At 46.6% G+C, this 15855-nt stretch overlaps 1 protein-coding gene across 1 annotated transcript in view; it reads left to right on the top strand.

The window, feature by feature from the left end:
• The first annotated feature begins 4655 nt into the window (after positions 1-4655).
• The window catches only part of LIN28A (lin-28 RNA binding posttranscriptional regulator A), a 13894-nt gene continuing 2694 nt past the window's right edge, over positions 4656-15855 (top strand). Inside the window, exons 1-3 of the mRNA XM_019650143.1 lie at positions 4656-4686; positions 5157-5341; positions 15229-15413. Coding sequence (XP_019505688.1) covers positions 4656-4686; positions 5157-5341; positions 15229-15413 — 401 coding nt within the window. The remainder of the gene's footprint in view (positions 4687-5156; positions 5342-15228; positions 15414-15855) is intronic.

A 15855-nucleotide genomic window follows, 5' to 3' on the forward strand; every position in this document is an offset into this window, starting at 1 on the left:
TAAGATGTATTAATCATCCCATGGAATTAATATTCTGAGGGACACTTTGTAGAAAATATTTTTCTCAATTGCACACCATCCTTCATGCTAGCAGATGGTCAGGGCTTTAACTCCAAACAACCACTCTGGACCCCACCACAGAGTTCTCAAAACACTTCATAAATGGGGGCTGGATATGGATGGTTGCCCAAAAGAGCACCTGCTTTGGCTCTAGCCAGCTTCTTGATTTAGAAAGCCAAGCAGCTTTGGAGAGAGTGATCAATAGAAATGACAGACTAGAGCGCTGGCCCAGGGAAGAGGAATCACAAGCTTGGATCCCATTTAATAACAATATTGAATATATAATCTCCCCCCAAAGTCTTTTTGCTTGCATATGTCTTGTTCCTCAATGGTAAAATGTTGATAACACCAGTCATGATAGCAACATACTAGAACTGTGGAAGCAATGTGAGCTTTGGAGTCAAATATGTGGGTTCAAATTTGCCTTTGCCATGTATTAGCTGAGCCACATTACGCAAACTATACTGATTCATTGAGCTTCAGAGTCCTCTCCTGTGTGGTGGCAATATTAATACTTATTACTCAGAGTTATTGACAGCCTTGAACAAGATAAGAAAAGTGCCTGATTTTTGATAAATAATAACTTCTATTATTACCTATAAATGTTGGGAATACATCAATAAACAATACAAAAATCCTACCTTTGTGAAGTTTATTACCTATAGACTTCACAAAGGTAGGATTTTTGTATTGTTTATTGATGTATTCCCAACATTTAGAACAATGCCTGCCACAGAGGAAGTACTCAATCAATATTTTTTAAATGTTAAATAAGTAATATTATTACTAAGACCTGTTTCAGCTCTTCCTTTTAAGAAGACATGAACCTACACAAGAGGAACTTGGCCAAGTACACCTTTGTCTTGTCTAGAGAGTCTTTTTTTTTTTCTCTTTTACCTAGATATCATTACTCCCAGAAACCAATATACAAGAAACTTGCAATACTTAGCTCTATCAGATCTTGTCTCCATAACTAGACTGTAACTCTTGGAAGGCAGGGAAAGTTTCTTCTGTACATTTGGGGGGGGCGCACATTTTTGGTCATCATACTACTTATACATATTACTTATTTAATTCCACCAAACTTGTGAGCTGGCTTAATGACTGGATCATAGTAGGTACCTAACAAGTATTCAATGAGACAAGGACCCAAGAGAGTAAGGTTTGATCAGGAGTCTCCATCTCCCACATGGAAACAACCCATTGGGGATGAAGAATCAATTATGTTGGAAGTCATAGCTTCCTTCCCAAAGAATCCTCTGCCTCCTTCCACACATGCAACTTTATGAGGACCTGACTCCCTCCTGGGTTTGTATTGTTAGACTAGAGAGAGGCAGCCTAGGAGAATAAGTTTTATGACTATTGTAAGAATGTTTATTGTTTCAATTAAAGGCTATTCAGAAAAAGCTTCTTGGGTATCTTCTGTGAGCCAGGCACTGTACTAGGTACTGGTAAGGATGTGGGGAAAGATGCAGAAAGAAATAACTCATGCATGGTCCCAGTCCTCAGGAAGCAAATGATCCAACAGGTTCTAGATTATAAAAACAAGCATGTGCACAATAGCTATAATATTAGCAATAATTCACATTATTAAGATGTAACTAGGGCTGGCCTGGTGGCGCAGTTGGTTAGAGCTCAAGCTCTTAACAACAAGGTTGCCAGTTCGATTCCCACGTGGGATGGTGGGCTGCACCCTCTCCCCACACACACACACACACACACACAACTAGATTGAAAGTGGCAACTGGACTTGGAGCTGAGCTGGGCCCTCCACAACTAAGATTGAAGGACAACAACTTGACCTGGAGCTGATGTGTCCTGGAAAAACACAATGTCTCCTTCCCCAATTCCCCAACACTGTTCCCTTTCCCAATTCCCCAATAAAATCTTTAAAAAGTAAAGATGTAACTCTATATCAGACACTATTTTAAAAGCTTTACCTACATGATCTATTTTTATCCTCATAATAATTCTGAGAGTAAGATATTTTCACTATCTCCATTGGACAGAGGAGAAAACTGAGGCATCTAGAGGTCAAAGAAGTTGCCCTGAGCCACAGAGCTGTAAATAGTAGAGCTGATAGCCAAACATGGGCAAGCTGACTTCAATGCCTGTGCTCCTATGAAAAATGATAATAATTAGGGAAATAATTTGAAAACAGAAATTAGTCTTTCTCCTATCTAGTGTTTTTTGAATTAGAAAATGTCTCCTCTTTCCTCACCCTTTATGGCCACATGCATAGTTATACCCCTTTTTCTGAAGGGGAGCTTGAGATACCTGCACTGCTCTAATAGAATCATGTATTGCTGGAAATGCCCTCTGTTTAGCATTCAAGCTAATCCCTTCATTCGTTTCAAGTGTGTCAGGCTTACTGGGGTTTGAGAAGAATCAGGTTTTTTGGGGAAGGACTTGGAGGTGAGAACTCAAGAAGGCATTGTCAAAGCTGGAAGCTAGCTGGGAGCCAGGAGAGCGTGGCTTTATTCAGCACCGTGGACAGAGCTCCCGGAGCCCTCAGGACCCTGGACAGAGAAGCTGGTCAAGCTTGCCGGAGGGAACAAATCTCACTTGAGAGCAGATCAAGCGAAACCAGAGCGCTAAACTCCCTTTCCCCTCGCTTCTTCAGCAACCTCAGTCACTTGAATTCAGTCATTCCTGAATCTTAGGAACAGAGGTACAGAGAGTGAATATATTTTTAAGAGCGCTAATAACGGGGGGAGATAAGACTCAGGTGGGGAGGATTATATACATTTAAATGGCTTTGGTTGATGTTCTCGGAGAACTCTTGTAAAACCTAAATTAGGGTCCTCAGTTGGGAGTGGGGGACTACTAATGATATTTGTTAATGGTAAGTATTTTTTAGGCTGAGTGGCAAAGGGCCACAGTTGTTCTTATTATCACCCATCGCCCATCCCCCACCCCTTATACTCAAGTTTTAGTCTCTTGGAGAGCACTCCATGTAGGAAAGAGAATCTCTCCACAGCCCCTTGCTTTCCTCACCATCTTCCCCTCCCCTACCCCGCCTCATCCCCTTTCTCTTTTTCAAATACACACGTAAGGACGCAGGGTGAAAAGCACAAGAGGTTCTGCACACTTGGTGGAGAAGATTGAATTCAGAGCAAGCAGATGCCCCCGAAAGCAGGCTCTGTCCCTTTAAATGGGTTGTAACAGTGGGGGAGGGGAACTGGCCGGAGCTGGCATTGTCCAGTTTGAACTGAGCACCGGAAGTGAAGGGGCAGGGCCAGGGCCGTGCACTGAGCCCCGGGCCATTGTCCATCTCCGACCAGGGCACTAGCCACCCCCCTAGCAAACACTCTTTATCTCCTAGAAAGGGAGCCTGCCTCAAAATGAGGAGGTCCCCTACTCCAGTTCTCCCACCAACCCCACTGTGGGGAAAGGAGCACACTTTAGGATGGGACTCTGAAAGTGAGGGTCTGGGAACCTGAGTGTCCGGAGCACTGAAGGAAATGCCTGGACCCACCTACCCACCTAGCCCCTCTCCCAGAAACGGATAGGGACAGGATAGGGATAGGGGCACTATAAAGACAGCTGGTGGAGAGTGGAACACACGTCAAGCCTCTTTGGGTTCCTCCTGCTCTCACAGAAAGCTCCACATGGGGTTAATTTTAGACACAGATTTGGAGGGAAGAAGGAAGGATTCTTTACACAATCAATTAGGAGCGCTTTGAGAGGTCCCGAAAAACTCGGTAACTCAGGGAGGCAGAGACATTCAGTTAGAGACAGACTTTGAGAGGCAGCGCCTTGGCCTGGACTGGAGATCAGCCCTGCCGGGTCTCCAGCCTCCCCCCTGCTTCCCATCGCAGGCTTCCTAGTGTCCTGAACTCCAGGTCTATCTAAGCACACGGGGGTGGGGGGTGAGAGCGGGTCAGCGCGGAGCAGCCGGGTCAGCTCCGAGGCCTGTAGGGGAAGGGAGGGGGAGGGGCGCTCAAGAGCTGGGGGAGGGGGAGGGCTCATCCATTTCTCCCTTGACAGGTGGTTTGTGTCTCTGATTGGCCAGCGCTGCCAGGCTCACACCTCCCTCCCCTAACTCTCTGGAATGTATAATTATCTGCGCGGGGGGTGGGGGTGGTGTGTGAGTGTGTGTGGGAGCAGTCACATGGTTTTAAAACTACACCCCCCCACACACACACAGGCCCCCCCACCTGTATGCTGCTTTGGGCACCCCCAGTGAGTCCTTTAAGTGCAGGATCCCAAATTCAGGGGGTACTCAAGACTTCTAGGGCTGACCGCCTCCATCTCCAGTTGTGTATGTGGGAAGGGGGTGTCAAACCTCAAGGTTCTGAGAAGGGACACCCCAGAGGTGTCAGAGACCGCAGTAGTGGGGGAGGGCAGGAGCTGGAGCCGGAGGGAAAGGGAGGGGAAAGAAGAGGGAGGAGAGGGGAGGGGGCTGCCCGCGGGGGGTTGGGTCATTGTCTTTTAGAATTTGGGAGCCTTTGAAAAGCCGTGGGCCCTCCCACCGCTATTGTGCTGGGGAAGATGTAGCAGCCTCTTCTCCGAGCCACCCCTTTGCCTCCGGACTTCTCTGGGGCCAGCAGCCGCCCGACCTGGGGCCCGGGCCGCGGGCTTAGCCGACTACCATGGGCTCTGTGTCAAACCAGCAGTTTGCAGGTTCGAGCTCGGGACTTATTGGGGACACCCTAGGCTGCAGGGCCGCCCAGGAGCCACATAAATGGGAGGTGGGAAAGTGTCCTGCAGGCTGGCCGAAGGACCCCAAGTCTGTGCGGTCTCCTGCTTCAGGGGCCCATCTCTGGAGCAAAGAACCCTGGTGTCCCAGCGGCGTGCACACCAAGGCTACGAGGGCTGGGGGAGAGAAGAGGAGGAGGGGCCTGTCCGGCGGTCTGTCCCCGGGCAACGTGTTGTGGGAAGAGGAGCAAAACTTTCGGGGCACCACTGGCCGCTCAGTGTAAGCTTGGGGAGCGCGGGAGGCAGCCGGGACAGGTCTTTAATCGCCGGCTGCTTGGTAGTTGCAGCCTCTTGGGTGTTCACCCGCGGGCTGGACACTCGGGTCTCCCTGCTGGGCCTCTGAGAGGGTCCTCCAATTCCATGGCCCCCCAGCTGAGCGCCCTCCCAATCTCCAGGTGGCTGCGCCAAGGCGCCGGAGGAGGCACCGGAGGACGCGGCCCGGGCGGCAGAGGAGCCGCAGCTGCTGCACGGGGCCGGCATCTGCAAGTGGTTCAACGTGCGCATGGGGTTCGGCTTCCTGTCCATGACCGCCCGCGCCGGGGTCGCGCTCGACCCTCCGGTGGATGTCTTTGTGCACCAGGTGAGATCGATTCTGGGAACTTTGGCGGGGAAGGGGATGTTGGCGCGCATACCCAAGGGTGGGCGGACGGACTTGACTGTTGGATTGAGCGAGATCAAGAGCCCGCATTGTGCGTTCCCATCTTTGCGGTGGCACCCCAGTTCTGGTCCCCATTAACTCAAAGGGGACGAGAGTGAGGAGCAGAGCCGATTATCAGCGCCTCCCACCCCCTTCCGGGAACCCCTCTGACTTACCACGTGTCTGTTACCTCTTTCCCCTTGGAAAGGGGGCAGGGGCAGGGAGGTGACCCCATGTGGCAGAAACTAAGGTTGTATTGTACTTCCCGGTGGGGGGAGGGCGAGCAGGCCGGCCAGAGAAGCACATGCTGGGCCATGGCAGGGCCCTGAGCGCCCAGCGCCTTTCAGAACATGTGAATGGAGCTGGGGGGCGGGAAAGAGGGAGGGAAAACGCTCTGGGGTCCAACGAGGGTAAAGCTGAGGTCAGCTGGGTCTCCTCACCCAGGTGGTCACCCAAAACTCAAGCCCTGGGGCCTATGTGGGTTTGGCAGATCCTTGAAGGATCTATTTGGGAGCTTGAAATTCCTCCAAGGGAACAATCTCAGGCACTCAGTTGACCCGCTGGGCTTTTGCTGTCCAGTTCCTACCAGGAAGGAAAACCTAAGGAGCCCAGGCCTTAGATTCCTGGGCCAGGCTGGGAATGAGTTAGGTCGCAACCCCAAGTTCTCAGTTAAAGCAAGGCAGCACAGTGGGGGTGAAATTCAGTGTCGCAGGGCAGGGGGTGGAGGGAGGTTAGCCTCTGGACCTATTCTCCTCAGTTTGGCATTTATGGCCCCAGACAGCCATTCATTGCTGTCCTAACATTCCCGGCCTCAAACAAGGAGCCAGAAGACTTCAGGTTTCCCTCTTCCCTGGCTTTCCCGTGGTCCTGGGACACCAGCCACCCATAACAACCATGCAAAGGAAGTCACTGCCTGTGTCCCCTCCACCTTTGGAGTTTTAGGGTTGGGCCTGGGAAGAAAATTACTAATCCTAATCCAAGTAGGCTGGCACCCAGGCCGGGCAGGGAGGGGTTACTTCGAGGAGGTTGGCTTTAGGATCCATGGGGGAGGGGAAAGGAGGATGTGGGGATTAAGGGCTGGAGCCTGAGGGATGGTATTCTGGAGGGGGAGGGGTGGTGAAGGGAGATGCTGAGTGGACTGGCTGGAGGCCCTCCATGAGGACCTAGAGTGGGGGAAATCAGGGAGATAGAGGATGCAGGAAGATGGGGACCCCCACAGTTAGTGTTGGGGACTTGGTGTCACTGGGCTTCTTGAACCTCTGCCAGGAGGCTCTGCAGCAGGTTGTTCACCTACCTCACTAGTTGCACCCTTTCTCCCCTCCCCCCCCATCAACTACTTTTGGCTGGTGACTTTGCCCCCTTTCCTGTCTCATTTACATATGTGAATGATAACCCACAGGAAGTAATTCTGAGAGAAAGAAGGGAATTGGCCTCTTTAGATCTATTAAATCACTTTATTACAGGAACCAACTTTGAATAGCCCTCCTCAGCAGGGTGGCCAGCTCCCCCTCTCCCATTTATTTGATCACACAGAGATTAAAATCTCTCCTGGTCTGGAGATGGACTGGACAGCTTCCCTAACTTTGGGAGGCTTGGAATAAGAGCCAGACCCAACATTTTCTTGCCTGCATTCCTAAGGTTGCTAAGTAGGGAGGGGCTGAGGGGAACTAGCTCATCATCTGGGGTTCCTTGGTGATATGTGGAGGAGGAAGAAACTTGACCCTCAAGATTTCTTTTGGCTGGTCTAATCAAATAGACATTAGATTAGCAAGAGAGAATAACCAAGTTTAATACATAGGTACGGGAACTCCGCAAGCACAAGAGGTTCAGAGATAGAAAGGGAACATAGGTATATAAGACATCCTGAGCTAGGGATGAGGTAAAGTGCTTTGGGAGTTTCAAAGGGTCATTGCAGGAAGATAAGAGCAAAAGTTTAGTAAATTAGAAGACTGTCCTGTTCTATAGATAGGTTAAAAGAGGTTATCTCTGATAATCTCTTATTATAAGCAAGGCCCTTAATTCAAGTTCTTCTAGGTAGTTAAGGGAGGGGCAGAACTTTCTTTTAAGGCCCCAGCTAAAGTTACCTTTATCCATATGAAACAATCCACATACCACAGAACCACATCTTGGTGTGACTAGTCCTGAACCCCCACAGTGATAACGAAATCCCAAGAGCAAATTGATCTGTGCCTCAGTGCACTTAACCTTACCATTGAAAGCATCTGAAACACTGGATAACATAGAGGCAAGCAGGGACCTTCAGATTTGGGGAGTGGAGCCCACAGCTGTTCAGATGGGTTAGTTAGGAGATAATCTGGACTTCAGGGTCCTGGAATGTCCGGGGAAATTCCACAGTTGAGTTAGGGATGGAGCTGAGCTGGGGTAAGGAATCAAGAATTTGTTAACGATCAGCAGTCACAGGGCACAATGAACTGAGGTTTACCTGTTAGCTCTTGATAGCACACTCCTGGGGTTTGGGTTAATCCTCAAACCATAGCAGTAAACTAGACTAGTGATCCCAGTCCCTGCACTTGAGGAATTTGAAATATCTCTCTGGAAACTAAAGTAGAAGAATTAAGTAGATGCAGGATGAGCCCTAAAAATTGTCCTGGGGGAGGAAAGCGGAGAAGAGGGTGAGACATTTTCCCTTTAAGAAGAAAAAACCCCTTCATTGGCTGCTGCTTGTGGGCACCCTGGAGTTGGGGTGCAGGTGGTGAGAAGGATAATTATCCTCAGAAAACAACTGCCAGGGGAGGGGATCAGGGAACCCCTTTCGAAGTAGAGAGGAAGGGGGGAAAGCAATTTAACATTTTCTTTTTCCTTCCCAGGTGGGCCCATTTGGCTCCCAATACTGTTCATTACTGTTTCTTAGGCTTCCTCTCACTTAATGCCCCCAGGTGTGAATGAGTGGGAACGAAAACCCACCCTTAGCCTTTTAAAAAATTAATAAATACAGCAAAGGGATTTTTCTAATAATCCTTTCACTCAGCCACAGGTCTTCCAGATCTTGAACTCTCTGCCTATCCCTGGGCTTAGGGGAATTTAAGAATCATAATGGCAGATGGCCAGCCCTTAAATCAAGGTTTCTCAACCTCAGCACTATTTTGAGCAGGATAATTCCTCTTTACAGGCATCCTTTAGTTGTGACAACCAAAAATGTCTCCAGACTTGAACCAAATGCTCCCTGAGAGGCAAAATCTCCCTACTTGTGAAAACACGGTTACACAGGGAAAGCTGGAGCGAGAAAGAGCTCAACTGTCTCAATTTCCTGAGACTCTGAAATCTCTATGGTGATTTTAAGAGTTTTGACTTAACTCATCTTTCCTGTGGCTTAACTTCAAATCTTAGGGGTTTGGGAGTTAAGAGTTGAAAGTGAGAACGAAGCTCCCTGCGTTCTCCCAAATATTTTAAAAATGGTTTTCTGGCTAAAATGCTGAATTAGAAGGCTTGGAAGCCCAAAAAAAGGAGCCCTAGTTTAACCAAGGGAGGACCGAGTTTGGGTTAGGAGAAAAAACTTTGAATACTGAGTAACTTGAAACTGCTGAAGCCACATGGCCTGCTTTTTTTTTTTTTTTTTGAAGATGAGTGCTACTAGAGCAACCGCAGGCAGGGTCTAGGTTAGGACTCTTGGGTTTGGGGGTGGAGCCGGGAGGGGAGAATATAAAGGGCTCTTCCCCACCTGATTTATAACCTTACTGGTGCCTCTGATCACTCCTCTCACGTCTAGTTAGTGATGTACCTGTTCTATCATCTCCCCTAACTAACCTGTAACTGTAAGCTCTTTGAAGAGAAGGACTAGCTGTGTGGTTAGTTTTCTAATGCTCAGTTGGGAGGCTAAAGGAATGAAGGTGAAGAAGGAAGGGGCTCCTGAGAAATGAGGAGTGAGTACATGGAGAACACTAGGAGTCCTTGTCAGCAGAAGTCTTCCTCCAGAGAAAGAGACTGGAGACGGAGCGGGGAATGTTAACTGGTAGCTGTTCTCTTTCTGGGTGGACTGGAAGCCTCGGAGTTGATGGTCATTCATTAGTTATTTCATTTCCCTCTTAATAGGAAAAAGATTTTTTTTTTTAAATGACCAAATCACTTTGACTTTCAGGAAGTTGGTAGAGAAGTGCCTGGGTTAGTTTGAGCATTATGGGGTCTTCTTGGGTCCTTTTTTTCTGAGGAGATAAGCTTTCTAGACAGTGTCCCAAATGAAGGCTGTGCCACCATCCTGAACAAAGCTTTCACTATGAGAAACTTATACTTCGTATTTGGTGACACTACTACTTGTCGTAGAAGTGATTTTTGGTGACTTTCCCCAGGGTCAGGTGATTTTTTTGGGTACATTCCTAATCAAACTTGAACACTCCCCATCCTTTTGGAATTCTGTGGGTTTTGTAATTTGGGGGTGAGGGGAGAAACTACCCTGGGCAAAATTTTCATCCTCCCGTTTTCCTGCGGCATGAATAGTAATTGCTATGTGTTAAGTCTGGGAGGTCAAAGGAGATGGGGGAGGAGGAAGAGAAAATTTTCAAGAATAGTACATAATTAGTATAGACTAATTTTAAATTACCTCAGCTAGGAGTTAATTTAATTCAGACAGGAAACCAAAGTCCAAGTAAATGGCTTTTGTAAACACAAGAACAACAGGGTTACTAGCTTAAAACTCCAGGAGCCTCTCTTCTGCACTCTTTGGGTGGGTGGGCGCAGGGTAAGGAGTAAGCACCCCATCCCAGGGTGGGCCCTCATCATCAGAGTTCAGTCCCCTTGAAACTCTGTCTTCCTGAGAACAGAGATGTCCGCCCAAAGGAGCTGGGGAGATCAATCTAGATGAACACTTGTGTACACAGTTCTGAACCCCCCCCCCCCCCCCTTCCTCTCTTAGGCTCCCTCCAGTCTCCCTCCGGCTGCCTTTGTGCGGCCGGGCTGATGAGCAGCCCCATCTGGTGGCGAACTCGAGCACTGGTTCTGGACAAATCTCTTTCCCTGTCCTTGTCAAATGAACTGCTTCTGCATGAACCGGTTGGTTTCTTAGCCCCACCCAAACCTCCTACCTTCAGGACACCTCAGGATTAAGTCATTCAAGTTAATTTCACTTTTTTTTTTTTTTTTACTTTTTAAATGTAGCTATTAGAAAGTTTTAAAATGTCTATGTGACTTGCGCTATATTGCATAGCTGTGACTGTAGAGAGAGGCTAGTTCAGCCCAACTCTGCCTGTCACTATGAATTTGGGCAAAGTTAAGCAACCCTTCTGCCTCCATGACCTCAGCTGTGATAACGACGGTCATAATGAGGCCTACCTAACAGGTTTGGTGTGAGAGTTACATGTGTTATAACACGTGAAGTGCTGAAAACACTGCTTAGCCTATAGTAAGCATTAGTAAATATTAGTAATTTTGGGTAGTAGAGAACTTAGTTTATTCCACAAATGTGTGTACTGCTGGGCATCTGAAACTGAGGGGATGGACATGTACTAGATTGTCTTGAGTTGGACTGGCCCTGCGTGTTGCAGAAAATCTGGAAACCCCAGCTTTGATCCCTGTGACCAAAGTGAGTATCCTGAAATCCTGGACTCTGCCACTTATATAGAAAGGAGCAGTGTGACAAAAAAGGGCTATTTTAGAGCTGGCAGTGGCTTCATTATCATTAAGTCTGTTCCCCTGCTTTTACAAACGATCAAAGAACCAGAGCTTATCCAACTTTTCATAGAGTAAGATGAGGGAAACTCAGGCTCCTGTAAGCTTTGTACTCTACATTCTTCTATCTCTAAACTTAAAAAGGCAGAAGTTGATGCTGGTATGGGGGTACTTGATGTGGGGGAAGATTTGTTAGGCAGTGGTGAGGTATGAATGGAGCAAAAGTCCTTCCCTGCCATTAAAAAAAAAAAGCCTTCTGAAATGGTTTTCAGTTTTATTAAATTTCATCTTATGCAGTGGGCCCCCCACGGTAGGCTGCCCATCTTCCTTCCTTGAACAAATTTGGAAAGGAAGATGGGGGGCCTGCCTGCCCCCCCCCCTCACCTTTAAAAGAGTTTATCTGAATAAGTAACCCCAGTTCGGGTTCCTTTGTAAGAGATTTGACTGAAGGCACCAGAGTAGAGGGGTTCAAATCCTGTTTAGTTCCACCCCTGGAAGCGTGGGATGGCAGGTCAGAGAGAAGAAAAGATGGCCGCTGGCAGTGACTTTGGCAGACCCAACAAGCCTGACTGGGGAAGAAAGGTGTGGATCCGTCTGTCCATTTCTTACACGGTGACCATAACCCCATCGTGAAGAGGAAGGAAGGAACTGATGAATGTGGTGAAGGGGGGTGGGGTTGGGGGAATCAGCAGCCTTTGGAACTCCAGGAATCTGACCACCAGAACCAGCCAGTGTCAACTCTTTGTTTCCTGGGGCTGGGCTCTATTGGGGGAGCTCAAGCCTTGCCCCTCCCCCCAAAGCCTTTTCTTTTTTGGAGGGGATGGGGAGAGGGGCGGGGCCCTGCTTTGTGTGTGGTTGGGGGTGGGGTGGGGGTGGTAGCAAGAATTTCTGGCTGCTTTCTGATGCAGGCCCTGTAAGGCTGGCTCAGTGGGGCTGCATGCTGATTACCTATCTGATAAGAGAGGAATTCAAACTATGTTTTAGGAAGAGGTGGGGTGGGGGGCAGGGAGCCACCCCTGGAGACCACCAGTCTAAATCTTGACCGGTTATGGTGAGGTGCCTGCAGAGTTTTGTGGGATTTTGTTGTGTTGTTTTTTGTTTTTGTTTTTTTTTAACAACTCTGAAAGTCTTGAACAGACCCCAAATCCTCTAGTGATGGAGTGGGTGACCTGAGAGGACTAGTCAGTTTCATACTGTTCCCCATTTATATTATCCTCTTGTTCTCACAGTAAGCCTATGAGGTATAGATAAAGAGAGTGTTGTACTCAGTGAACTGGAGCTCAGAGAGGGGATATTTTTCCGAGCTTCCACTGCTAGTTAGTGATAAAAACCAGAGTTAAAATTCTGAGTCTCTTGACACTTGGTTCCCACTGTTACCAACTGAGGAGGTTGATGATAATTGCCACTCACTGAGGATTTAATGTGTAGCAGCCTATGTGTTAATTACTTTTCATGCATAAAACCTCACAGCACCACCATAAAATTAGTTATTTACTCCCATTTTAAAGGTTAGCACAGAAAAGGGGGGAAACGGGCCCTCAGACTCCAAACCCTTGTTCTTAATCATTTATGTGCCAAATCACAGCTAGACCTGGGGGTGTCCCAGCCTAGGAGCCTGCTAGGCAAATGGGAAAAGCTGGCATTGCTTGGGTCAAGAATGCTCTTGGTGCAGCTCCTCCGGCATCTCCTGATTCGCTTGTCCCAGCTCAGCAAGAGACGAATCAAATCTAACTTCAGATCAGGATACTTACTGCACAACAGGGAAGGGGGAGGGGGCTTGCACCTTCGTGCAGTGTTTTTATTTCCTGCTGTAATGCTCTACCTCTTCCCTCACATCAGCATTGGGAAGGGGGTCTCCCCCTGGGTGTTCCTGTGGGAATAAAAAGAAAAAGGATCCCCAACCTTTGGACTATTTCTATGCTGGGTAGAGAAAAACTACAGATAATAATACACGAAATATTTACTGAGCCCATATTCTTGATGTTTTCATGCCCACACAATCTTCATTAGAGCCTTACCTTGCTGTTAGCCCGTTCTCTGAAGGATCTGAGGCCCAGAGGGGAATGGCCAGTCATGCAGCCAGAGGTTGGTAGAACCAGCATTTCACGAACCAGGATGTGTCTGGCCTCTGAGCCTGTACTCTGAACCAATTGCCTCAGTGGGAGTTTTGTCTTAAGCAATACCACGATACCATCTAAATTACAGCAAAAAATATAAATGGTTGAGGAGTTGGGGATCCCACCTAGCTAAAGAGCATGTTTCACCTAAGACCCAGTTTGAAATCATCACCACCATTAGCAGCATAAAAGACTCAGGCTACTTATTCCTGGTCCCTCGAGCATCAGGACTAGGTGCACAGTAATCCCTTTTGCTTCTCTGAACCCTGCTTTCTGTGATAACTACACCTTTTTTGACATTTGATAAGCACTTCGGATGCCTTACTGTAATGAAGGAAGCTATAATGAAGTCTGTTCTGGGTAGGTTTTCTGGGAGGGGCTGTCACCTCCAGTAATGTGGTGTTGGTGCAGTAGGTGTCAAGGTGGAATGGGCTGCGGGCTTCAAAATCAGGAACGCTGGGTTCTTCTGACACTGGCTTTGCCACTCAACTAGCTGTTTTTGAAGGCTGTTAGTCTCTTTGCAAGTTTCAATATTTTTAATTTTTGGTACAAGCACAGTGTTTTAATGGATCGTTCCACACATTCTAAATCTTTTTTCCTTTAACAACATCATCGGGTCATTTTTCCAAGTCAAATAATTAAAATCTACCGTATTTCCCCATGTATAAGACGCACCATTTTTCGAAAAATTTGGGGTCTAAAAACTGGGTGCATCTTATACAGTGGTTGTAGATTTCAAATGCCATAGATGGAACTGAGGACGAGATAATATATGAAGACAGTGATTCGTCATCAGACACAGATGAGGACAAGCTAATGGTTGGGAGTTTTGACCGTGATGAGGAGTTGTATGAATTTTATGATGAATAAAACTTGAGTTCAATAACTTTATGTAATTTTTTTCCCCAAATTTCGGGCCCCAAAATTAAGGTGCATCTTATACATGGGGAAATACGGTACCTCTTTGTTAATTCATCCAAAACTGTATGAAGCATTTACTTAGGTGACAATGCAGCTGTGAATAAAGCAGAGACTTTACAACATTCTTTTTAATGGCTTCATAATGGTTGTTTTTTTTTACCAGTGAGATTGAACATGTGTCATGCTGTCCTACAAATTACCTACTTATATTCTGTTCTGTGAAATTGTTTTTTCTTACTGATTTATAGTAGCTTTTTGTAGTTTTATCAGTCTAATCATCTGCCTTTTATAGTTTTGTGGGGTTTTTATTGTTTGTTTGTTAGATAATTTAAGTCCTCTGGAATGTACATATGATACAAAGTGTAGAATTCTGGCTTCATTTCCAAATGGATAACTTAACTTTCTCAATGGTATTTACTGAATTATTTTCCTCACCTATTGATTTCTCTGCATACACTTGGTTCTCCTAGTGGACTTTCCCATATAATCTACTGATCCACCTGTTTGGGTCATACTGTCTTTCCTTCAACTTTCAGCAACGTTATTTTTGATACAATTTCAAACTTGAAAAGATGTTGTTAAGTACTAAAAACGCCCACATAGCCTGTACCTAGAATGATCAGTTCTTAACATTTTGTCCCATTTGCTTTATCATTTTTTTGTTGTGCATATAGACTTATTCTTTTTCTCTTAACCATAAATTGCAGATATCAAGTCCCTTTATCTCTAAATATTTCATTATAATTGTCCTAATATTTTTCTGTTCCAGGATCCCATCCAGGATCACGCATTTAATTGTTCAGTTTGTTTGCTTCAGGCTTCGTGTTTCATGAACTTCACATTTTTGAAGTGTACAGGCCTGTGATTTTATATTTGTTGGTTTCTTATAAGTGCCATGTTTAAGAATTTCCCCTCTGTTCTGTTTTACTTAGAACTCTAAACAAGAGTAGCTGCAGAAAATGCAGTGGCATCTGTTTATATAACGAGCGTTCTTTGTTAACGGAATGTAGATTTCTTGCTCTCAATCCTGGTGACTCGTGGAGTCATTCTTTTTTTCTGATAAAAGGAAGTGTTACCACACTTGTTCTTTCTACATTACAGGAATACGTGGTGGGGGGTTTTGGTATAATGATGGAGGATAACCTTAAAATCAACCATGTTTCCCTTCCTCAGAGTAAGCTGCACATGGAGGGCTTCAGGAGCCTGAAGGAGGGTGAGGCAGTGGAGTTCACCTTTAAGAAGTCCGCCAAGGGCCTGGAATCCATCCGTGTCACTGGCCCTGGTGGGGTGTTCTGTATTGGGAGTGAGCGGCGGCCCAAAGGGAAGAACATGCAGAAGCGCAGATCAAAGGGAGACAGGTATGGATTTGGAAGGTGGCTTGTATGGGCTGAGGATGTGGAGAGCTCTTCCAATCTTGCCCCATTTCTTGGACCAGGTTGCCAAAGATAAAATGGAGCCTGTGTTCCCTGGGAACATCTGGATGGTAGGGGTATCTACTGTAGATGTGGGAGACAAGGAGAGGGCAGTATGTGAGGAAGGCACCTAGCTCTTCTACTTGACAAGTAAGTTTGCTCTGTGAACTCTAGCTAAGTAGGAATAGTGACACTAACCTCACAATTATTTTAGAACTAAAGGAGAACCGGGGATGTGAAAGTTTAAGTGGTGGGAACAAGATAGTGTATCTGTACTTGTTTCTTCTTCACCAGGTCTCCAAATGTCTGGTTTTTCTTTCATCTTAGTTCTGTGCTCGAACAGATTGTATAATCTGACTCCTTTGATTTCTTCCATATTTTTTTTTTT

This window comes from Hipposideros armiger, unplaced genomic scaffold, assembly GCF_001890085.2.
Source record: "Hipposideros armiger isolate ML-2016 unplaced genomic scaffold, ASM189008v1 scaffold_138, whole genome shotgun sequence".
In the NCBI taxonomy this organism is placed as follows: domain Eukaryota; kingdom Metazoa; phylum Chordata; class Mammalia; order Chiroptera; family Hipposideridae; genus Hipposideros; species Hipposideros armiger.